At 37.1% G+C, this 24,358-nt stretch overlaps 2 protein-coding genes across 2 annotated transcripts; one reads left to right on the forward strand and one right to left on the reverse strand.

Moving 5' to 3' along the window:
- Window positions 1–276: 276 nt before the first annotated feature.
- On the forward strand, window positions 277–9,322 carry LOC149830647 (proteasome subunit beta type-2-B-like). The gene is made up of 3 exons (XM_090016654.1): window positions 277–481; window positions 771–894; window positions 8,773–9,322. The coding sequence occupies exons 1-3, from the start codon at window positions 324–326 to the stop codon at window positions 9,103–9,105; spliced, it is 615 nt and encodes a 204-aa protein (XP_089872780.1). The 5' UTR covers window positions 277–323; the 3' UTR covers window positions 9,106–9,322.
- A 763-nt stretch (window positions 9,323–10,085) lies between these two features.
- On the reverse strand, window positions 10,086–11,501 carry LOC149830648 (UPF0481 protein At3g47200-like). The gene has a single exon (XM_090015507.1). It carries the CDS (start codon window positions 11,499–11,501, stop codon window positions 10,086–10,088), a length of 1,416 nt encoding a protein of 471 aa, XP_089871633.1.
- Between the last annotated feature and the right edge of the window lie 12,857 nt (window positions 11,502–24,358).

A 24,358-nucleotide genomic window follows, 5' to 3' on the forward strand; every position in this document is an offset into this window, starting at 1 on the left:
ACCTGAATACGTGTAAATATCAGATTTTAAACAAGTTGGGTTCATACAGTATTTTAGATAATCCAAATCCGATCGTACTAGAACGGTGGAAGCGTTTAAGTAGGACTTGAAAATACATTGAGAAGCTGCTACTTAGTGGACTTGAAAATACTTACATCCGACCCGTTTACATCCAATCAGGGTTTTACATTGAGAAGCTGCTACTTAGTGGGGTCCCCCGGATATTTACCTCTCCCGTTTCTTTCTTCTCTTGCAAAGCGTCTCTATATTTGACGCAGAGGGCAGAGAGAGAGAGAGAGAGAGAGAGAGAGAGAGAGAGAGAGATGGAGTGTGTGTTCGGGCTGGTGGGTGATGGGTTCGCTCTGATCGCGGCGGATACGTCGGCGGTGCACAGCATCCTCGTCCACAAATCCAATGAGGACAAGATCATGATCTTGGACTCCCACAAGCTCATGGGCGCCAGCGGCGAGAGCGGTGACAGGTATCCCTCCTTTCTCTTCTTATTTCTTCCTCCTTTTCTTTGTTTTGGGTTCTCAGATCATTCTCCTAACAATCATTGGTTTTGTTTGAAGTTGGCTGAAATTTATATTTTCATGGTTTTGTGCGTTTTTGCTTATTCGGGATTTTTTGGATTTTTGGGATTTTTGGGCTTTTTGGATAGCTGGGTTCGTATGATTTGGGGATTAGTTTAACTTTTCATTATAGGGAAAAGGTAAAATTTGTGCAATTTTTTTTTCTCTGTTTGTTTATTGAATATGTGTGGAATCTAGGGTTCAATTTACGGAATACATCCAGAAGAACGTTCATCTCTACCAGTTCCGCAACGGGATCCCTCTCACGACCGCGGCGACAGCTAATTTCACCCGAGGGGAGCTCGCCATTGCACTGAGGAAGGTACTGTTTCGATCTTCTTGGATATATTTGTGTTTTTTTTTTAGTTTTAGTGTTTTCGTGAAGGAACAGAACTGGTTTCCTTTTAGGGCTTTGAGACAAAAGGAGTAACTTCCCCCTTTTATTTTCTAATGCTGAATCTATGATCTATGTGTATAAATGAGAAAGAACTGTTTTGAAGAAATAAGAAACAAAAGATACTAATCTGTTGATAATGCAAGTTTCTTAACTAGTCAGAAGATCCTTCCACAGATCCTGGCCTTCTTCTCTCAGTGTTGATCTTGTAGATGGTAGGATCGTTAAGAAAGAGATGTGGAAATGCACTATAAGAATAGGCAACTCATTGAGTGGCAGAGCTAAATAATTGAAAGATTCACGTTTCATTCGGGAAGAGATCATGAAGTTTCTGGAAACAATGGGGAGACAATCTACTTTAAATAAGTGAGGTACTGTTTGGATCTTCTAGGAAGATTTTGGGCTTTTCAATTTTACTGTTCTCATGAAAGAACATAACTGGTTTTCTTTGAGGGCTTTGAGTGATTCATCTTTAAGAAGGCAAAGTTTTTTTTTTGTTATTAGGCTTTTTGATGCAGATATTGGGAATTGTGGCATATCAAGCTATATGTTGCGTTAGTGTTTTATAGTTGTTGGGGTTGCTGGCTTATGATCTGTTGAAATCTGGGTAGCTTTAAGATCAATATTTAGATGGTTTGTTTTGTAATGGTGTATTTACTGCTTTTGATTATTAAAATCGAATTGTGGTTAATTTCAAGCTATTGATTCAGTTTTGTTGTTTATATAATTATGGAATCTTCATATTCTCAAGTAGTGATTAACTTTTGGCTTATGTGTTCATCAGCAAATTTTGCACTGATCCATAGCTAGAATAACAAGAGTTTTTAGCAAAAGGAATGCCCTGTTGCACGAACTCATTCTAATGTACTTTTATTGTCGAGTATCAATTTTGTGGGTCCTTGCGAACCTTATCAAGTTTGAAGCTAGGAATTGACTGAAACTACACATTGCAATGTTATGAAGGGTAAGGAACTAAGAACATGGTATTAAGGACAATCATGGTAGCGGTGATGATTTGTTTGAAACAGATGCATCAAGATGATGATGATGATGATGATGGTGTGGAATGTAATAAAGTTTGATTTATCTTATCTGCCTCCAATGTTGTGAAAAGCGTTGAGGCGTAGCAAGGTGCTCCATCGAAAACTAAGGTGAGGCGTAAAGCATAAGCCTCAAATTTTCTTTTTTGAAAACTTAAAAAAAAACTATAAAAAATATCTAAAATTACAAATAAATAAAAAATGCTTTATTGATGAAGTAACAACCAACAAGAAATAAAAAATCTCAAATAAATACCAAAAAAATATGAGATTAACATGTAAAAGTAACATTAATACAATAACTTGATCTACGTAAGTATCTAAGAAATAAAATATGAGCATTCATTCAATAAAAAATTAACATTAACAACATCATGTCATCATTAAAAAATGCATATTGGCATTAACAACCAAATGTTAATATATTTGTCTAAAACTCTTCAAAATGAAAGACCTAAAAATTCATATCACAAGTGCAAATGAAAGACCCCAAAAAATATATAAATCTCCGTAGCCCTATGATATGAATTAGAGCCTAGGCTCTTATTGTGTTTCGTCATCATCAATATCTAAGTCTTCAATGCCATCATCTAAGGAATCCATATAAATATGTTCTCCTTCATCCTCATTTTCTGACTCTTCATCGTCTGCACTTTCTTCCTCCACATCCTCGATGACTTCTTTTGCTTTTCTTTTTCCTTCAATAAAAAATCATGTATTAAATACTTATTTTATCTAATTAAAAAAATATTTTTGTATTCATAGCAAGGTAAAAGAAATATAGATTTACTTGGATCTCTTGAAGACCTGTTTTGCCCAACAACACTTTGTGAATCATGAGGTGAAGTCACGTTTTCAATAGGCACATGCTCAATGGCGTTTATGTCGAAGTTCGGGTCCAACCATGAATCCTCCAACCAATTGAGATAGCTAGGCAACACTGGATCTTCCTTCTCTACAATCCACTGATCGTTTGAGTCTATATGATCTAGACATATAGGCTTTTTGGTAGCCCTCCTCTTCATATTTTTCTCTCTTAATTTTATATTGTACATGACAAAAACCAATGCATTCATCTCATCTTGTTCAAGTCTATTCCTTCATTTTGTATGCACCTATAATTCCAAACCATTGATAATCAATTATAAAATAATTAAACTTATTCAAATGTATTTCAAAAATAAAATACAAAGTCACAAACCAATGAGAAAGTACTCTAATTCCTCTCACAACCCGATGCACTACACGTCAAACTTAAAATTCGAATTGCAAAATTTATCAATTCAAGATTTTCATGCCCACATGAACTCCACCAATCAGTTGCATTCAAATAAAATAATAAAAAATTGATAAAAACATTAAGAATATCACAATTCACAAAAAATAATAAAACATAAATAAAATATCAACAAATAACAACATAATTGTAAACTTATGAGGACTTTTTTATTTTCTTGTTGTAACAACTGTCTCTCTACTAAAAAACTTCTTTGCTTTTTTAAATTCATCGATTTGTGTTGTAATTTTCAACTTAACATTTGCATCAAAAACCAATTTTCAACACAATCATAAAAGTCACTCATAACTTCTCTATTCGGGTTGAAGTTGTCAGCATAATGAAAATGATGATTTAAATAATAGGCAACTGCATGCAAAGGCTTATGAAGTTGCAAGTCCCATCGTCTATCAATATGTCCCAAATAGGTTTATATTTTCTTTCAACATTTTCAAGGTTTGAAACAATTTCTTCCTTTGCTCTATCCGTTGCTTCGTACAAAAATCTCATAGCAGGCTCATCCGCATCCATTAATCGCAACAATTTCACTAGAGACAGTGCAACTTTAATTGCATATGATATGGCAGCCCAAAACTTATGATCATTAAGAACAATATAAGAAATGTTCTTAACATAAGATTTCTTATAATAATTAGATGATCTAAAATTTGAAGACAAAAACATCGAGTTCTACTCTTTCTTGTAACATCCAATACTATGAAGTGTGAGATATGTTATGGCAAAACAAGTGATGGCTGGATGTAGAAGTTATTTCTTCTTTATGAACTTTCTCATCAAATTTAATATCCATACATGATTATAGATATATCTTGTAATTTTTTTTGTTTTTTTCACTATATCTTTAAAAATTGAAATCTTTCCAATATCTTTTAACATCAAATTCAAGCAATGCGCCGCACATGATGTCCAAAAATATGTTTTTTCTGTTGTTAATATATTCTCAGCTTCCACATAATTTGATGCATTATCTGTAATGAATTGCACCACATTCTCTTCACCAACTTCTTTAATAACTTCTTCAAACAACTTACACAAATTTGCAGCAGTTTTTTTCATGTCGTTAATGTCAACAGACTTCAAAAACATTCTCCCAGATGAGCTGTTCACAGGAAAATTAATTAAGCTTCTTCCTTTTTTGTATGTTCAATCATCTGTCATAATGCTGCAACCAACTTTTGGCCATTGCTTTTTGAACTCTTTTAAAATTTCATGAGTATAATCTACCTCATCCTTCAAATTCCACGTTATGATCTCATGATAAGAATGTGGTTTGAACCCTCGCATATAATTTGCAGTAGCTTTTATCATTGAACCAAAATATGGATTGTTGCAAAGATTAAATGCTAGGGCATTGGAATAAAAAAATCTATCAATGACATGATATACACTTTTTCTCTCATCCTTTTTGAAAGCAGTGTTTTTTATGGTTTGTCGTGCTTCTTTGTTCAAATAGAAGTCCATAGGACCAATTGTGTTTGTTTTTGCAACACTACATGATCTATTGGCTTCTTTGTTCACATTATCGCCTGTAGATGATCCAAAATAAACTTCTCTCAATTTCGAACTTGTTTTGTTCATCCTCTTGTTTCCTTTGCTTTTGATCTCTTAGATGATTCTGAAAAAACTTTTTCACATCAGGTGAAACCTCTTCTTACAAGCTTACACCATGTTTCATGCCAGCTAACTGATGTTTCAGCCTGTAAATGCCTCTTGTAGTCTCTTTATGACAGTAATTGCAAATTACATGTCCTATGAGTTTGACATCTTTAGTGAGATTTGGAACTTTAGCTCAATGATCCCATCCTACATCTCTTTCCATTGTTCAAATGCAAAAATGCATATAAGAAAATATATATCAACAAAAAAATTTATAAAAACTCAAAGAGTTAAAAAAAACTGCGATAATGCTTTATATAATCCAATGAATTCAATTAACATATATTACCCAAGAATTCCGATTAAACATCCACCAGGAATTGCATGTTAAAACAAGTTATATAATTGAGAAACTGATTATATAACTGATAAACTAATTATATAACTTAGAAACAAATTATATAGCTATGAAAAAAACTATGAAACACACAAATTTACACACAAAAGCAAACAAGATTGACAACAAAATATAACATCCTAACGTGTATGTATACCACACAAATACACACAAATTTATATATATATATATATAAAACCGAGAAACTGATTATGACTTAGAAACTGATTATATAAATATCAAAAGCTACACAGTATAACAAGATTGACAGTAAAATATAACATCCTAACATGTATGTATATCTGTTTTCCACACAAATACCCACAGATTTATATAATTAATTAAATATATAACATATATATAACCGAGAAACTGATTATATGATTGAGAAACTAATTATATGACTTAGAAACAAATTATATAAGCATAATAGGATTGACAAAATAAATAAATTATATAATATATATATGTAATATACACCTGTCCAAACAAAAAATATATATGTATATAACTGAAAAACAGAAACTGAAAATAGAAAAAGAAAAAAGGATGATAAAAAAGAAGAAAAAGAAGAAGGAAAGAAAAAAGGAAAAAAATGCGTTCCTTCTTCTTCTTCTTTGGCTTTCGGCCTTCCTTTCGATAGAGAGAGAGACGAGAGCAGGGAGATCTGGGAGACGAGAGAGCGAAAGAGTAGGGAGAGACTAGAGAGCGAGAGAAAAGGGAGAGATGAGAGATTTGGGAGAGCGAGAGAGTAGAGAGAGACGAGACAACGAGAGAAAAGGAGGCCCTCGACCCTAATTAGGGTTGGGGCCTGATAATTAGCCCCAATTTTTTCTCAAATGGGGGCTTTGACGCCCATTTGACCAAAATAATAAAAGGGTCGTGCCTCGCCCTGAGGCGTATGCCTCAAGGTATATATGCCTTTTTTAGCGCCTTGAGGCGAGGCACACTTTTTGTGCCTTGAGGTGCGTTTTTAACAACACGGATGCAAATACACCTAGTACAATGCACTAATTTTCATATTGGGACATGGGGTCACAGCCGTACACACAATAAAACAACAATTTTAAATCACTACAATTAGGAACATCAAATAATGAAACTAAGATGAAATTGAAATGTAACGTAATTGATGACATTTTAAAAGAAGAAACTCAAGTGAATATAAAATAAGTAAATAAGATCATAAAAGAGAATATCTGAAGTTAATGACACAATATTGACTGTGTGTGAAACTGGTTTGACTATGTCAATGAAGTGTCATATCGTGTCAGTGAAGTGTCCGAGTGTCGTGTCGTGTCAATACGGGATACACATGCTAAGTGAAGTGTTCATGTGACATAGCTTTTTGCACCTAAAGGCCTTAACTGTAGGTTGGAGAGTACTTCTATCTCCTCCATCTGTCTATGAAAAAGAGAAAGTTGTCACCACTAATATATTGATAAGACAAGAGTAGGTATTTGCTTTGAAAAAAAGATGAGGGTATTTTTTTGTGGGGGTCGGGGGGGGGGGATTTTTGTCCAAATGAAACATCCAGCTCTATACGTGGATGCTTCTCTTCGACAGAAATAGTCTCAATCACCAACACAAACTCTAGAAGCCCACATTGATAATGCTTGCTTACTTGAGGCACATGAGAGAGAGAGAGAGAGAGAGAGAGAGAGAGAGCCTGGACATCTTGTGCAGAATACAGTCAGGAAATTAATTCCTTGCTGCTAAATTTGCATATTTTATTATTCTTTTGGAAAGCATCATTTGCTTTTCATGGTGGCGAATATCAATGTGCTTTGAAAAGAAAGGAACTGAAAAGGCTCTTATGGAACTTGTATCCCTTGTCATGTTGGTGGTCACTTGATCGCAACTTCTCTTGAAGATAAAAGTTGGACATAAAGGAGCAGTTGTATGGTTATTTCAATCAGTTTCTGATGTATAGGAGCCCACCCGGCCTACATTTTGGAAATAAATTTGTTGAATGAAACAATAAAAATAAACTTTTTCTTCAAACTGACTATTTAAGGATCTCTCAAGATGCTATTAGGTCTATCTAGATGTTGATCCATAGGATATTTTACACTATAACCCATTTTAATTGAATTAATTTGTGATTTTTATTGGCTCACATCTTTGAGTATGAAAACAGTCTCAGTTTTGAGTGCTTTTACAATAGGATAATGAAGCAAACTAAAACAGATTGTGGGGTTGTAGGTTTCTTTTCACTACTGTGTAAACTGAGATAGAAGTAGTTCTGATGAACTGAGGTGAGGATGTGTTCATTGGACCTGATTTAGTTTGAGATTTATGATGTCACATTTGGATCGGGATCCCAAGGGAAATGTTAGACTTGAAGCAAATTTGGAATCATGACTTCTGCCTGCTAAATGTATATGAATAGTTCTATAAAATTTCTTAGACCTTGATTAGAACCTAAACAAATTGAATTGGTTGAGTTGAATTCAAAACCCATATTTGATTTGAATTGGGATTATGTTAGTGTACCCCTTAACTTAGTCCGATGGAACTTTATACTTTTTTAAATCATCTCTAAGTCTTTACTTATAATTTAGACATTAACTAGGAGAATTTTAATCTAGAAGGCTTGATGTTACCCATGAACTTGGACAAAGTTCATCTGATTGGATACAGTCTTAACTAAATATATCTACTTCAATTTATGAATCACAAATGTCCTGCTCAAAATATGCCTAAAGTTTGGGCAAGATCCAGGAAGGTTACTTTTCTCTTTTTAGATGAGAAAAAAATTGAGATGAGACCAGGAAGTTTACTTGTCTTGCAAGCTCGGATAATCTAGCATCATTCAAGTCAAGGTGGTTGCACTGGGTATTATGGCAGCTTATAACTAAATCAGTCTAATTTGTGTATTTCTATCAGCTTGTATCAGACTTTGCATCACAAATGGCTGTAAGTACAATGTTTGTACATGGTAATCCCACTTTACCACCTTGCAAGAAATCTCTCTCTCTCTGGAACTTTGCCTATGGTTTATGTGACATGAGCTAGTTTAATTATTTGTTACTTCAAATAGTTTTACTGAACAGTTTTCGTAAGTGTCGACCTATTCTTTGTGTATGTTTTGGATTGCATTAGTTTTTGTTGGATCCAAAGCTGATTTTATCTCTGCAGTTGTAATAACATGTTTTGTTGAACATTCTGCAACTCAATGGCAGAGAAAAGCCCTTCACTGAAAAAGGAATAAAAAGAGTTATCCTTAGGAGATCATTTGAGTTATTTGTTTTTGACATGTATAAAGCTTAGTTCTACTTTCTACACCATCTGTACAATGTTTACCTGTTGATTTGTAACACTTTGCATGCAATTCCTGTTATTACTGTAGAAGTTGGAATTGTTCATAGCATTCGGATTATGTAGGGTCCTATTTCTGTTTCATTTTTCAATTCTCATTGTAAATAATTGCATTTTCATTAGCCACTCTGTTGACTTTGTCTTTTTTTTCCTAGAATCCATACTTCGTAAACATTCTTCTTGCCGGTTATGACAAAGAAACTGGTCCATCTCTCTATTATATCGACTATATTGCTACTCTCCACAAGATCCAGAAAGGTGCATTTGGCTATGGCTCCTATTTCTGTCTGTCAATGATGGATAGGCACTATCACAATGGCATGTCTGTGGAGGAAGCTGTTGGCCTCATAGACAAGTGCATAATGGAGATCAGGTCGAGACTGGTTGTTGCTCCACCAAATTTTGTTATCAAGATCGTGGACAAAGACGGAGCGAGGGAGTATGCCTGGCGTGAGACCATCAAAGATGCTGGTGTTCCTGCTGCTTAACTTGATCTCTTCTACGACATGTTTTTCTTGCTTTCAGTTTCATGTCACACTTCCCAGTAGGAAATTATACCTCATTTTCGTTATGCTGCTGTTAGATTCAACAGCGTTGTAGGACAGTAATTTTGTGGTTGGTGATAGTGGAAAATGAACAATCTGTTGTGTTGTGGACGGGTAGAGATTGGTGCACATTTTTACTCTTAAATGAATTTCATGGTAATTCATCGTCTTTTTTGTGCCTTTTTGCCTCTCCCTTTTTGGGGTTAGGATAACAAGCCATTCATCATTTGGATGATGATCATGGTAGCTTCTGGTGGGTCTTGTTCAGAATTATGGACTTCTTTTTACGGAAAACATGGACCGCCCTCGTGCTTTCTCTTGGGAATGAAGTAGTTGAACTATATGAAATGCACCTAGATGCTTAATCATCTTCATTTCCATGATGAATCGTTCCTCTCTCCATTACATGAGATGGCCAATCCTCAGCAACGACTCCTTGATTGATTTTTATTATGGTATAACCTTTGATTGGAAATGATTTTAAGAGGAGTGGCACAGGTGCCCCAGCATGTTATATTGGACTCTCGCCCGTCTATTGTGGATTTTAGCTGAGATTTAAGGATTTGGATCAAACTCTTTTGGACGTTGTGTGGGAGAAGGGCGCTGGGAAGGGCTTTAAGATGTTGAGGAGGTAGCCGAGGGATATTGACTGTTGATTATACAATGAACAGGTGATTCTGCAAATCTCTAGAAGAGATTACGTATGACTCCTGGTGTAGATGACCATTTCTCAATTGCTAGATGACCATTTCTCAATTGCTTGTCTGGAATGCCCTTCACCTCTATGATAGTGAAAAATGCTCTGTTATTGCACATTTTTGAGCATTGACACACAAAATACAATTGGCAGATGTGATGCCAAGAGCACCAAATAATAGGACTTCAAAGAATTATTACACGCTCTGAGTTGGATAAGGGGATGATCAGCGATGAGTGTGATAGGTTAACATGGCATACACTGCTTGAATAATGGTTAGAACTAGCAAAAGAATGGCAGCCAGGAGCGACAGAAAGGACCATGGGTTGTTGAAGTATGTATGTATCAGATTTGCACGCCATGCATTCCAACCGGAGGGGGTGTAGGCCATCAACCGATCCCGGATCTTATCTGTGTGATCGTTCACACCATATGTAATACCATCGGTCAACTTGTTAAAGAGCATGGCAGCAGCTTCATCGCTCCCAAGATGGTTCTGCACGATCCCTTTTGAGCTGAGCAGGCTCACGTCCTCAGCAGTGTCTATGAGATCATCCATGAAAGCCACATAGGACGTCACTTTACTCTTTGACTGTGGGTGCATGAGCTCGAAGGCCATCATGTTCATGTAGACTGTTGCTGTACTATCGTCTATGTCAATGAAAGGAAGGGCCAACACTCCATTATTGAATTCTACATCTAACATACTACCGCCAATACTCCTCTTGAAGGTGATTCCTGCTTCATGAAGCCTCTTTGCGGAACGCATGTGCCCTGCTTGCTGATTTGGTGTATTTTGGGATTTTTCATCCCTGCTCAGGATGCTTTGAAACAGATCCTTCATGCTGTCACCAAAAGTATGAAGCTTCCTTAGACATGGAAAGTATGTACGTTGATCAGAACCATCACCAGATCGGTGTCCCTGTTGTGAAGTTCTTTGGATCACGAATTTCCTGTATATGTCTAGAACATGTAAACCAAGACCATGCGGCATGCTTTCGTTGGGACATAAGTTGAAGTCATAAAATTTGAGAATCAACCGGTTGAGACGATCATCGTAGTTGATCTTTGTTCCCATCACTGCTTCACACAACCTCTTTAGGACTAGGAGAGGGATTTGGTTTTCTAGCATCAGCATGTCTGTACCTAACACATACAATTTGTAAAACTTCCCATGCTCACTGAAGATGGGGTCAGCAGACCTGGAACCATCTGAAACAGTGGGACTAAAGCGCAGCAGCTCAAGCATGAAGCACGCGTCAAGGAGCATCATTTTCAAGAAAGTTTCGGATGACAAATTTGAGTCGAGTTCATCGTAGCTCTCCTTGAGCTCTTGTTCTACTTGCTTCAGGTAATCGACAAAGTGAAACAGTGGAACTTGGGCCTTTGTGAGGAATCTGAAGAATGCTCTTTCCTTGTGCTGCTCCATGCGCTGTAGGTGGGGTTTCCCATGGTGATAGGGGCCGAAAGATGCCATCTGAGGTATTCGTGTGTGGTTGCTACTGAGGCGAGACATATTGACAAGGTCATAGGGCCATTTGTAGATAGACTTCCTCGCCATGTTCTCCAGATCTCTTGAAGGATTGTATCCTTTGTATCTGCTTTCGAATTCGACAAACCAGGAAGGTCTCTCCTCCTCCATTCTTCTACCCACCTTTCCTTTTGACAATAAATGAAATTATGGTAAGACCTCCATCTCTCTTCCCCTATTTCTCTAGGTCATGGCTGCACACGCAAAGAGCCAGTTAAAAGATGCACGTGGAAGTCTGCGGGCAGCATGCAGATGGAGGTAAATTAAGTTGAAAACATATTGTGGATGGCGAAAGACAAACACAAATTTGCTCATAAGAGTAGAGGAGATGACAATCAATTGTAACAATGACATCCCTCAACCAAGTAGCGCAATTGAAACAATCCCCTCAACTTTGAATGTACTTATATAATTTACATCAGTCCCGGTTTTCATTTCAGAGAACTAAAATTATAAAAGAGGAAAACTTCTTTTTACAGAGAATTTTTTCCTAAATGTATTTCTCCATGGGCAAGTTTTTTATTGGTGTTTGATGTACATAAGAGAAAAAATTTGGTGATTAATTTTCTAGATAATAGCTGATTACTTGGATTATTATAAGACAATCGGGTTTTGTCTAGAACATAGATGCGGTCTCATCTAACCCTTTTAGCTCTAGCTGATATATCAACACACCATAAAAAACAGCAAAATTATGAGAGAAAATCAACAGAGCGTGAAAGGAAAACCTACAACTACAAAATAGAAACTCGACAAACTATCAGAAAGACCTCCTAAAATCGTGTTCTTTTGTCAATTGAACACAATCCAGGAGCCAATCCCTGGCAATTGGACCATGCCGAACCCATCTTTGCGATTGAGTCAATACAACCTACAGGGCTGGCATTCAATCTGCTGGTATGGCGGAAAATCAGAAAGCCAAACCTAGGATGGATTGCAAGGGAGATGGTTCGGGCACTGTCTGCTGGTCACACTACAAATCCGAGCTTTACTGGCGCTAAAATACCGAGGTGTTTGCTGCTCCCAAGAAGGTCAGAGGAAGATCTCGACCAGGCTGCCAAACACTCCTATTTGAAATAGGCTGCCAGACACTCCTATATATATATATGTTGCTTTATTATTTGTAGTCTTTGGGTGACCATGGGTTAATAATGTAAGTGAATGGAGGCCTTGGCTAGAAACTGGGTATCATGTAAGGAATCACCAAGGGGTGTCGATGGGTCAGGTTTGATTCAGATCGAGGTGAAATCAGACTTGGACCCGATTTATGGGTATGCTATTGGGTCCAGACCCAGGTCTAATCGGGTCCACTATAAGAAAACCCATACCCTGACTGATAAGAACTACATGAACCAGACCTGGTAAAACCATATTTTTTAATCATTTTTACATTGAAAAATTGCAGGTCTTAACTTGGATTGGGGTCTAGACTCGGGTCTTCTTATTTAACACCACACCTGCACCCTATAGGGTTTGGTTTGGGTCGAATCTGGTTCAACCTGACCATTGACAACCCTAGAATCACCATTGGCAAAGTGGTAACTGAACACATACATCATGTTCAAACAATGGGAAGTCAGTAGTGCCCTAGAAAAGTCATATTAAACAATGTTATTGTAATCAGATTGAATTGGCCTTAAATCGATTCATTTCAGGGCTGAACCGAGCCCCGCTCAAAAACCACCCGAATCTGCCTCTTTTTTTTATTCCTTTTTACTTTTTAAAATAAAATTTTTATAATTTTTGAACTAAAAATATAAGTTGACCGATTCAACCCGATTCCTTTTGAGCCTGAATTGAAAGCAGACAAAATTAATGTTTTAACTATAAACTGGAAACTTACTTTTTTTTTGTGGCACAGGTTGAAAATGGAATGGTATCCTCTGGTATTTCTAAAAAAAAAAAAGACCTCTTCCCCTGGTATAATTTTAACTAGTCAAAAATGAGATGAACACAAAATTTGTTAAAAAAGAAGAAAAAGAAAAAGATCATTGAGACAAGCATTCAATTCTAGGTCAATGCATCTGAACACGCCTTTATAATCAGGAGTTAAATGAATTTTACAATTTCTTAACTAAAAACTTTCCTCAAAAGTGTTTGCAAATGTACGATTCTTTGCCTAACAACTCATAAAATTTTTGCAGGTAGAAAAAATTACCCATGAAAATTCTCCCCTTCACTCTCCTTTCACCTTTGGGAAGAGCGTTCCTCAACAAATAATTTTCACATGAAATATGCTTATTTTAATTCACTCAAAGAAATAGAGGGGATCTGATTCCAAGGACAAATATTTGCCTAGAAATGGCACCCAAAGGTACACCACTCAGCTGTAGATAAGACATAGGTTTATGGTCTTTAGGGCACTGGTTTTGATCGAGTGTCCCCTACCACACTTAGACGGCAAGTTAAGCTGATGAATCTCTCCAGTGCTAAAGACAATTGAAGCTCAAGAACTTGTGTGATGCCAAACTGTAAAATTGACCATAGTTGACTGTGTGTTTTTTTTTAAGTAAGTGTTGACTCAAAGTCAACTTGTCCAAGTAAACCAAGTTGGCCTTTCGATTGTTTGAGCAGTGACTTTCTTCCCTCTTGTGTCTGTGATCCACTTTTCATAGAAAACAAGTGGATTTTAGAGGAAGCATATCAGGTCATGCTGAACATGAGTTTTTTTGCTCATGCCAACATCCTGGCCGTCTGTTTGCATTTTGGATAAATGCCACGTAGCATCCATAATGCAAACAGACGGTCACGATGTTGGCATGAACAAAAAAACTCATGTTCAACATGACCTGATCTGCTTCCGATTTTATATCCTTTCAGTAGTGAATTTCTTCTACCTTTTGTCTGTTAACACTTTCATGGGAAAATAATAGCGATGATTGTATGGATGTTTAGGTGCAGTAGGTTGGAAAATGAAGTTGGTCCGGAGTGGTAGTTTGCTAGTTGTGGATTTGTAGGGAGAATTAGCCTATGAGTTTAGCCCAGTTGCTTCCCACAATGGACTTTTATTGTTCCCCTCTTCGTCTGGCCGGATACTGACTGGTGGGGTGGTTCATCATGTGATGACCGAAGCGTTGGACTAAGTTGGGGGTGAAGTCTAAGTTTGGTCTGTGTTAGGTTGGCTTGGTCAAACCAGCAAGGGGTTAGGTATCTATCCGTCATAGAGTCATGGACTGAGTCCACGGTGTTGTGCTGGTCTGTAACCAAACAGGTAGTGGGTTCAGTGCTTTTTCTCTCTCTAGTATAATTTTGTTTATTATGCTTACCGTTTTTCTATGAGGTCTGAAATTTTGGGTAGGTTATATGTTCCCCCCCTAACACACAGGTGCATCTTCGGGGGTCCGATTGAGCACCATGTATGTAAGCACATGGGGCTCGTATCCCCATGTGTGTCAACATCAGTTAGAGTTGGAGTCTGATGTGGTTGCAAAGACTTAAGTACCATTTTCTGCCATTGGCACCTTAAAACGGTGATTCTAGAAAAGAATAAAAATGTCCTCAATCTAGAAAAGGAAGGATAACATTTTGTTTTTGCCCTAAGTATTAAACTCCTTTGATGTAATAGGGGCTACTCAAAATATTTTGCCCTAAACATTCCCTTTGACGATGCACCATCTGCTCTAACAGGAGCTCCCTTTGACGATGCACCCTTTGTCGCCGAAGCACCCTTTGCCATCGTCTGGTGCTGTCGGATCAATGTTTGTCATCGTCTGCTGCCGCTAGACCACCCTTTGCCATCGTCTGGTGTTGTCGGATCAACGTTTGTCATCGTCTGTTGCCGCCAGACCACCCTTTGTCGTCGTGTGTGCAGTGGGAGCATCATTGCCACCATCAGTTGTATATACCTTCTGGGTGTTTCTCCTCCACTATCGGATTACCAAAACTCCTATTGTTTCGATGAGTTTCGTGTAAGGTTTCGTTATATAAATAAATCGATTTATAAATCCGAATGCTAAATCTTACAACTAGTTGTACCATTCATGTTAAATAACACCTATTTTCATACTGAAACAAATCAATTTTTACCTATCCTCCTTCTCGGCGTCAAAAAATAGTTAGCACAATTTGTTCTTTTGAAGGCCAAATATTGCAATGATTTCTTCTTATGATACCTAAATTTCTGCAACGATTTGTACATTTCAATGCAGCAATGATATATACATTTTATGCAATAGTGATTTGTACGTTCAATGCAACAACAATTTATACGTTTAAAGCAGTAGCGATTTGTATTTAAGTTTCCTACATTGTATAACGATGTTTACTTATAAATCCCAAACATTACAATGATATATACATATGAAGGGTGAGATTTTTACAACGATTTGTACGTTTGAAGCAGCAATTTGTACGTTTAAAGCAGCAATGATCTATATGTTTGATGCAGTAGCGATGTGTATTGATGAAGTTACCGCGATTTGTACTTAATTTTGCTTAATCTTAAAACGATGTTTGCTTATGAAGCTGAATATTACGACGATTTGTAATATTAGTGATTGTGCAACGAATGTGATAATTTATAATAATATATACTTGGGGAGCAGGTTGTAACATATAATGATGTGATTAAATTTATGTGTTGTGCAAGTTAGAAATGACTGACAATCGTAAGAAAAGAAAGTCGTTCGTGGGGATGATTGTTGGAGAAATCATCCATCTATATGAGTAGGTAGAAGCATACAAAAAAAAAATAAAGATTAAGAATGATAAAGGAAATAAGAAAGTGTTGGAAATGTATAAAGTGGAGCCTAATCCATCAGATATTGAAGATGAAAATCCAACGAAGAATGATGAGGAAAAACTAAAGATAAAGAAGAAGAAGGATGACAAAGAGAAGGAAAAACGAATAAACATTATATATTTTTTGTATCCCGATAATTCTTTGTTGTAATTCTATAAATGATTATGAAGTTACTCCTTACTTGTACTTAAGTTTTCTAAATCACACAATGATGTTTACTTATGAATCTCAAACATTACAATGATATGTACTTAAGAAGGGTGTGATTTCTACAACGATTTGTATGTTTAAAGTAGTGATTTATACGTTTGAAGCAACAACAATTTATGAATGGTTTAGGGTTTAGGGTTTAGGGTTTAGGGTTTAGGGAAGAATACTCAAATCGCTCATGTCTGTCACGATGTACTGTGATAGGTATTATTATGTATAACAATTATTGTGTTAGCAATTACTCTATATAGTGATTATGAAGTTACAACAATTTGTACTTAAGATTGCCAAATCGTAGAACGATGTTTACTTATGAATCCCAAACGTTACAACAGTATGTACTTACGAAGGGTGTGATTGCTACAATGATTTGTACATTTGAAGTAGTGATTTGTACGTTTAGGTTTAGGGAAGAATAAGGGTTTAGTATTTAGGGAAGAATAAGGGTTTAGGGTTTGGGTTTTAGGGTTTACAGTTTAGAGAAGAATAAGGGTTTTGGGTTTAGGATTTAGTGTTTAGGGTTTAGGGTTTAGGGAAGAATAAGGTTTTAGGGTTAAGGGTTTAGTGTTTAGGGAAGAATAAGGGTTTAGGGTTTAGGTTTTAGGGTTTACGGTTTAGAGAAAAATAAGGGTTTTGGGTTTTGGGTTTAGTGTTTAGGGTTTAGGGTTTAGGGTTTAGGGAAGAATAAGGTTTTAGTGTTTAAGATTTAGGGTTTAGGGAAGAATAAGGGTTTAGGGTTAAGGGTTTAGGGATGAATAAGGGTTTAGGATTTAGAGAAGAGTAAGGGTTTAGTGTTTAGGGTTTCGGGTTATGGTTTGGGGTTCAGGGTTTAGTGTTATGGTTTAGGGTTTAGGGTTTATGAAAGAATAACAGTTTAGGGTTTATTGTTTATGGTTTAGGGTTTAGTGTTTACGGTTTAGTGAAGAATAAGGATTTAGGGTTTACAGTTTAGAGAAGAATAAGAGTTTTGGGTTTAGGGTTTAGGGTTTAGGGTTTAGGGAAGAATATGGCTTTAGGGTTTAGGGTTTTGGGTTATAGTTTAGGCTTTGGGGTTTAGGGTTTATGGTTTAGTGTTTAAGGTGTAGGGTTTAGGAAAGAATAAGGGTTTGGGGTTTAGGATTTATGGTTTATGGTTTAGGGAAGAATAAGGGTTTATGGTTTATAAAAGAATAATGGTTTAGTGTTTAGGGTTTGCAGTTTAGGGAATAATAAGGGTTTAGGGTTTAGGTTTTAAGGTTTACGGTTTAGAGAAGAATAAGGGTTTTGGGTTTAGTGTTTAGGGTTTCAGGTTATGGTTTCGGGTTTAATGTTATGGTTTCGGGTTTAGGGCTTATGGTTTAGTGTTTATGGTTTATGATTTAGGAAAGAATAAGGGTTTATGGTATATGGTTTATGGTTTATGGAGGAATAAGAGTTTAGTTATAGGGTTTATGGAAGAATAAGGGTTTAAGGTTTACAATTTAGTGAATAATAAGGGTTTTGTGTTATAGTTTCGGGTTTCAGGTTTAGTGTTTATGGTTTATGGTTTAGGATAGAATAAGAGTTTAGTGTTTAGGGTTTAGGGAAGAATAAGGGTTTTGGGTTTAGACTTTAGGGTTTACGGTTTAGGGAAGAATATGGGTTTAGGAAAGTATAAGGGTTTAATGTTTAGGGTTTAGTGTTTATATACAACGAGGTGTAGAAGTATAAATAGAACTAATTGTGATTTAATACGTAAATTGCTTTGGCGATCACGATTCACTGTAATAGGTATTATTATTTATAGTGATTACTATGTGTAGTGTTTACTGTGATAGCGATTACTATGTATAGTGATTATCATCATAACGATTAGTATGTATAACGATTATTTATACGAGCAAATAAAATGATATATTTTTTAATTTAAAATGATCGGGATATGAAATGATTTTTATTACGTATAAATGAATGACACGCAACATAAGTTTAGGAGGGTGTTGAGAACATATAACATGCTTCGCTTTGTGAGCAAGGAACATACAAACGTTTTCTTTAAACCTGGTTTGTGCTTCGTGAGCAGACGAACCAACATTTCCTTTAAACCTTCTTCGTGATTCATGACCAGATGAACCGACGTTTCCTTTAAACCTAGTTCATGCTTCATGAACAAACTAACTGACTTTTTCATTAAATCTGCTTCCTTAGCAAGGAACAGACTAACCGACATTTCCTTTAACTTGCTTCATAAAAGGTGTATCCTTGGCGAGAAAGGAGACTGCGAATCAGTTGAACATCCCTGAAGAAAGGTATATTCAAAATTTGTCTTTTCTATATCGTATATTCGATTTGTTTTGTGTACTGTAGAAAGGAATTTCATAGCGATTTATATATTTGATGCAGTAGCGATGTATACATTCGTAAGACAAGAAAGCCCTCATCGTTCGTCGGACTATTGGAGAAATCAAAAGTGCACATGATGTTATAGCAGCGTACAAAAAAATAATGAAGATTGAGAATGATAAAAAAAGAGAGAAAATGTTAAAAATCTATAAAGCGCAGCCTAATCTGTCAGATATTGAAGATGAGGAAGAACTAAAGATGAAGAAGAAGAAGGCTGATGAAGAGAAAAAAAAGCGAAGGAAGAAAGAGGAGGAGAATAAAAAGCGAAGGAAAATAAGGCAAATGAAGAAGGTGAAGGAGGAGAGGCAAAGGCAAAGAAAGAATATGGAGGTTGAAGAGAAGCAAAGGCTATTGAAGATGAAGGTGAAGGAGAAGAGAGAAAGGCAAATAGCGTAGAAGGAAGCGGAACAACGAAGGAAGAAGATGTAGGATGCAGAGGAGAAGGAAAAACAAAGGAAGAAGAGGGAGGACGAGGAAGAGAAGGAAAGGGAAAGGAAGAAGTAGAAGGAGAAAGAGAAGGAAAATGAAAGGAAGAAGTAGGAGGAGGAAGAAAAAAAAGTGAAAGGAAGGAAGAAGTAGAAAAGCAAAGGAGGGACGCGAAGGAGCAAGAGAAGGAGAAGGAGGACGAGAAAGATAAGAATAAAGAGCAAAAAAGTGTAACCAAAGTACGTAAATTATTTTTGCTGTCATGATTTACTGTGATCGGTATTATTATGTATAAAGATTATTGTGATAGCGATTATTGTAATAGTGGTTACTATGATAGCAAATACTATGTACATTGATATGTAGAAGTACAAATAAGACTAATAGTGATTTCATACGTAAATCGCTCATGTCGGTTACAGTTTACTGTGATAGGTATTATTATATATAGTGATTACTGTGACAACAATTACTATATACAACGGGACTAATTGTGATTTGTTATTTTGTGTTAGAAGAGGAGTAGAGCAGTAGGTGAAAAGCTGAAAGGGTGGTGTTAGAGGCCTATAGTGCTATCGTAGTATGGACAACTGAGTTAATATCAGAAGTACCGACTACGAAATATGCACTTTGGTGCCTTTTGAACCAACATCATTTTGAAACTTGCTGGAACACCATGACCCACCTCATCAATAAGTGGAACCATAACACGAACATGTTCCAGTTTGACGATTTTGAGATGACCATGACCCTAGAATATGTGGTGCAGATTACAAACCTTAAGTGTCATGGAACTGTTATCCTAGCACGAAATTCAAACTATAACGCAAAGAACAAGTACACGACCCTTCTAGGAATGTCGATGAAGGAGTGAGATCATTGTATTTTTGGTAGAAGCAATTCTACATCGATGAAAGTATATTCTTTCCATAATAAATAGAAAGGGCATTCTACAACATGTGCATCTGAAGCAGCTAACCAAGAGTTGCGCTTCTCAAAGCATTTTTCGGATTTATCATATATGTCTGTTGATGAGAGCGATTCACGTGACAGTGATTTAATTATATCTACGATGTTGTGAAGTGATTTCAATTGAAATCGATAAATGAGCAGGTATTTGAATACGCACATCACCACCGTAAGCGCTCAATAATATAAATTTTGCATGCATATTTTAAAATCATACTATAAATAACTTACAAATTGACACTAAAAAACACATAATATCTTACAAATTGATATACATATCGCATAATATATTACAAATTGATACGATAATTCGACATAATAGCTTGCAAATCGATATTAACAAACAAAACAATATCTCCAGGATCTCATTAAACTTTGTCATGGGTTGGTCACTCACAAATGAATTGCAACAGAATAGCTGAAGTGAGTGCCCATCATCTAGCTCATTTGGGAGATAAATTTCTTCCTCTTCCAGTCCATGCTTGAGGAGCACATTCTTGTCCCTTGTTGTGACAATAATCTTGCTTCCTGCACTGAACCATTTCTGATCTTCCTCTAGACCTTTTCGCTTGGGTGTAAATGCCTCAAGTTGGTTTATGTGTGCCATGTCATCCAAAATTAAAAGAACTCGCTTGCATCCCATTCTTCCATTGATCAAGCTAATCCCTTCATCGACACCGCCTATAGGTATATGTTCATTCAAATTGTCATAAATAAGCTTGGTTTATAGTCTGCAAAGTCCATCATGGGACTTGGCACTTAAACTAACATCTAAGAGGAATCATTTGTCTTCAAATTTATGAGAGAGTTCATTATAGATGGGCTACACAATTGTGGTCTTTCCAATCCCACCTAGACCGTAGATCCCAATCACACAAACACCATTTGTTTGTCTCTCCAACATTTGCTGCAGATCATTTATGGGAGAATCAATCCCAATACGTTGTATGTTAAATGAGTCCTTTCTCAACCTAATGGAAACCTCTTTTTCGATACTTGTGATCAACTTTGCCTCGTTCCTGCAATATGCCAATAAAGAAGAGCACATTTAAAATTGATGACCAAAACAACATAATAAGTTCTCTCAAAAAGTATGTCTCATGTATATGATATTACTCTTTGTGATGTGGTGAGAAGCCCTTCAAGGAGGGGAGAGGATGAGGATGAGGGACTGTGCTGCACTTGAGGGACAAGGGAGAACAATACGCTGGGTTCAACAGAGATAGCGCTAGACACAACGAGTTCAACTTCTGGGGATAAACTCCAGGAGCTCAAGACGCATTAATCTAGGCTACATGCACGAGCATACTACTCTTTCTCTAGAGAGAGAGAGAGAGAGAGAGAGAGAGAGAGAGAGAGAGAGAGAGAGAGAGAGAGAGAGAGAGAGATCCATCTGTTTCAGGGCAGACAATATCCATAAATATCCCCTGCTCTTCTCAAAGCATTTTCCACTTGGTCACCATCTTCTGATCCAAGCATTTTTCCGATTTATCGTATATGTCTTATGACGAGAGTGATTCACGTGACAATGATTTAATTATATCAATGACGTTGTGAAGCAATTTCAATTGAAATCGCTAAATGAGCTGCGATTTGAATACGCACATCACCATCGCAAGTGCGCAACAATGTAAATTCCGCACACACATTTTACAATCATACTATAAATAACTTACAAATCGACACTAGAAAACACATAATATCTTACAAATTGATATACATATCACATAATATATTACAAATCGATACGACAATTCATCATAATAGCTTACAAATCAATAGTAACAAACAAAACAATATTTGACAAATCGGTAGTGTGTTACTAAAACCGTGATTCACTGTAATTGCATATATTGAGTGAATGAACGATACCGGATGGGGTAGAGGCCCTTCATCTCATCTATAATCAAGCATTCTTGTCAACAGGTACCATCGCCTTGCAAATATCTCTAATTTTCTAAATGTCGAAAGGACAACATCTACCTATAATAACAAAAAAACGCCTTAATGGCACTCAGAATGACATACGTTCTTCAACAATAGCATGATGACATGAAAAGGTACTCACGACGACTTAATGACACTTGTTGGAATGTTTGTGCATCATTGCTTTTTTCCATACCGCCTAACAAAAATGAAGAAGAAGAGAAGATTGTAAATAGAGATGGCCGACAAATCCCCCTATGACGCCCACCAAAGATTGAACCAGTCAATCGATTTATAGTTATCTCCACGAAGTAGAAACAAACCCGAGAATATTTTGTAACACAAGGCAGGAATGAGAAATCGGCAATGTGTTGTGACACAAGCTAAAAACCAAGGCAAAAACTTAGACTCACGAGAATGTGCAAAGCTATTTACAGGAGGATATTTTCGTCAAATGCATATCTATCTTACGGGAGGGAAAACATTTCCGTCAAATGCATGTCTACCATTTTTATATATTATTTTATTATAAAATAATCATGGGTAACATTGGCATACGAATTATCATGTGTCCCAAGATATAACTCCGTACACACCAAAACACGTGAATTTGTCTTCGGGGGAGAACACACACCACCCTCTCCACTTTCATTGATCAAGATAGATTTGTATTTGCATGAATAAATAATGGGACGTTGCATGTTCGTCCTTGCTCGGTCCGTTTATGCTCATTTGGATGAGTCTATATTGTATTGCATTTATGTATCCTTCTTCATAAAAAAATAATATGGTAGCTCAACTAGCTAGTTTGATGAGTTTGTGTGCATGAAAGAGGACTGAAGTATTTTTAAATAGATAGTGAACGTTATAATAATTTTTTATTTAAACGAGCCAGTTGAGACCCAGCTCACCTGGTTAGGATCCGTAGAGCACAAGCTCAGTTCAGCCCGGCCGCACAAGCCAAACGAGCTGAGCCTGAGCAATGCCTTGCTGTGAATGAGCCGATCGAGCCCGAACAGCTTGTATTCAGCATCAAAATCATCATGAGAGAAAGATAGAGAAGAAGAGAATCTTTTTCCATAAGAGAGTCCTTACCACTGGGGAATATTGTCAAATGTGGGGATTTTACTACAAGAACGATGAGCAGGATTACACATATGCACACATGCGCACATATGATGCAAAAGCGTCTAAAACATGGGACCTCAAGGCATTCTTACACGGTTATTGTTGGATAAGCGGACGGTCACCAGTGTTTCTAGAAGGCCAATATGGCAAACAGGGCTTGAATGAAGGTCAGAAGTAGCAAAAAAAGAGCTGCAATGAGTGAAAAGATGGACCATGGATTGTTGAAGTAGGTTTGCCGCAGATTTGCAAGCCATCCATGCAAACCGGAGGCGGTGTAGGCCATCAACCGCCTCCGGCTCTCATATGTGTGATCTGGTCTGTATATGATACCATCACCCAACTTGTTGAAGAGTTTGGCAGCATCGTCATCGCTCCCAAGATGGTTCTCCACGATGCCTTTAGAGCTGAGGAGACTCACGTCCTCAGCGGTGTCTATGAGGTTGTCCATGAAGCTCACATAGGATGTCACTTCGCACCCTTCTTGCGGATGCATGCGCTCGAACGCCATCAGGTTCATGTAGATTGTTGCTGTATGGTCGTTTATCTCAATGAAAGGAAGAGTAAGGACTCCATCTTCAAACTTTACATCTAACACACTCCCACTGCGGCTCTTCATAAAGGTGACTCCTGCTTCGTGAATCCTCTTTGCTGATCGAATATAGTGAGGATTGCTAACCGGCCCAATACATGCACACAGCATGAAGAGGATGCTTTGAGTCAACAGACACTTAATGCGCTTACAAAGCCTCCCTAGGCATGGAGAACAAGCACCTTCATGATCAGAACCATCTCCAGAATAGCCTCTTCTTTTGATCAAGCACTTCCTGTAGACATCCAGAACATGTAAACCCAGACCGTCTAGTCCGGATCTTCTTAAAGAAAAAAAATCGGCGATCAACCACTCCAGATAAACATTGTATGTTGAGTCGGATAGCCCTCGTTCTGCAGCCATCAGCCTTTTCAAAACAAGGATAGGGATTTGGCTTTCAAGCATCAACATGTCGTGACGCAACACCACAAATGCGTAACGCTTCCCATGTATGCTGAAGATGGGGTCAGCCGTATCTGAATATCCGGTTTGAAAGCGTAGGAGCTCAAGCATGAAGCACCCATCAAGAAGCATCATCTTTAAGAAAGATTCAGATGACAATTCGGGATCGAGTTCGTGGTAGCTACTCATGAGCTCTTGTTGTACTTGCCTCAGTGA

This window comes from Nuphar pumila, chromosome 8 (genome assembly GCF_984573655.1).
Source record: "Nuphar pumila chromosome 8, dmNupPumi1.hap1.1, whole genome shotgun sequence".
Taxonomy (NCBI): Eukaryota; Viridiplantae; Streptophyta; class Magnoliopsida; order Nymphaeales; family Nymphaeaceae; genus Nuphar; species Nuphar pumila.

What these genes read in the sequence shown, in the direction of transcription:
- LOC149830648 (XM_090015507.1), bottom strand. Translation starts at nt 11,501, where the DNA reads ATGGAGGAGGAGAGACCTTCCTGGTTTGTCGAATTCGAAAGCAGATAC.
- LOC149830647 (XM_090016654.1), top strand. Translation starts at nt 324, where the DNA reads ATGGAGTGTGTGTTCGGGCTGGTGGGTGATGGGTTCGCTCTGATCGCG. An exon ending in AGCGGCGAGAGCGGTGACAG is followed by an intron (nt 482 to 770) that starts GTATCCCTCCTT and finishes TGTGGAATCTAG; the next exon opens with GGTTCAATTTACGGAATACA. An exon ending in TCGCCATTGCACTGAGGAAG is followed by an intron (nt 895 to 8,772) that starts GTACTGTTTCGA and finishes TTTTTTTCCTAG; the next exon opens with AATCCATACTTCGTAAACAT.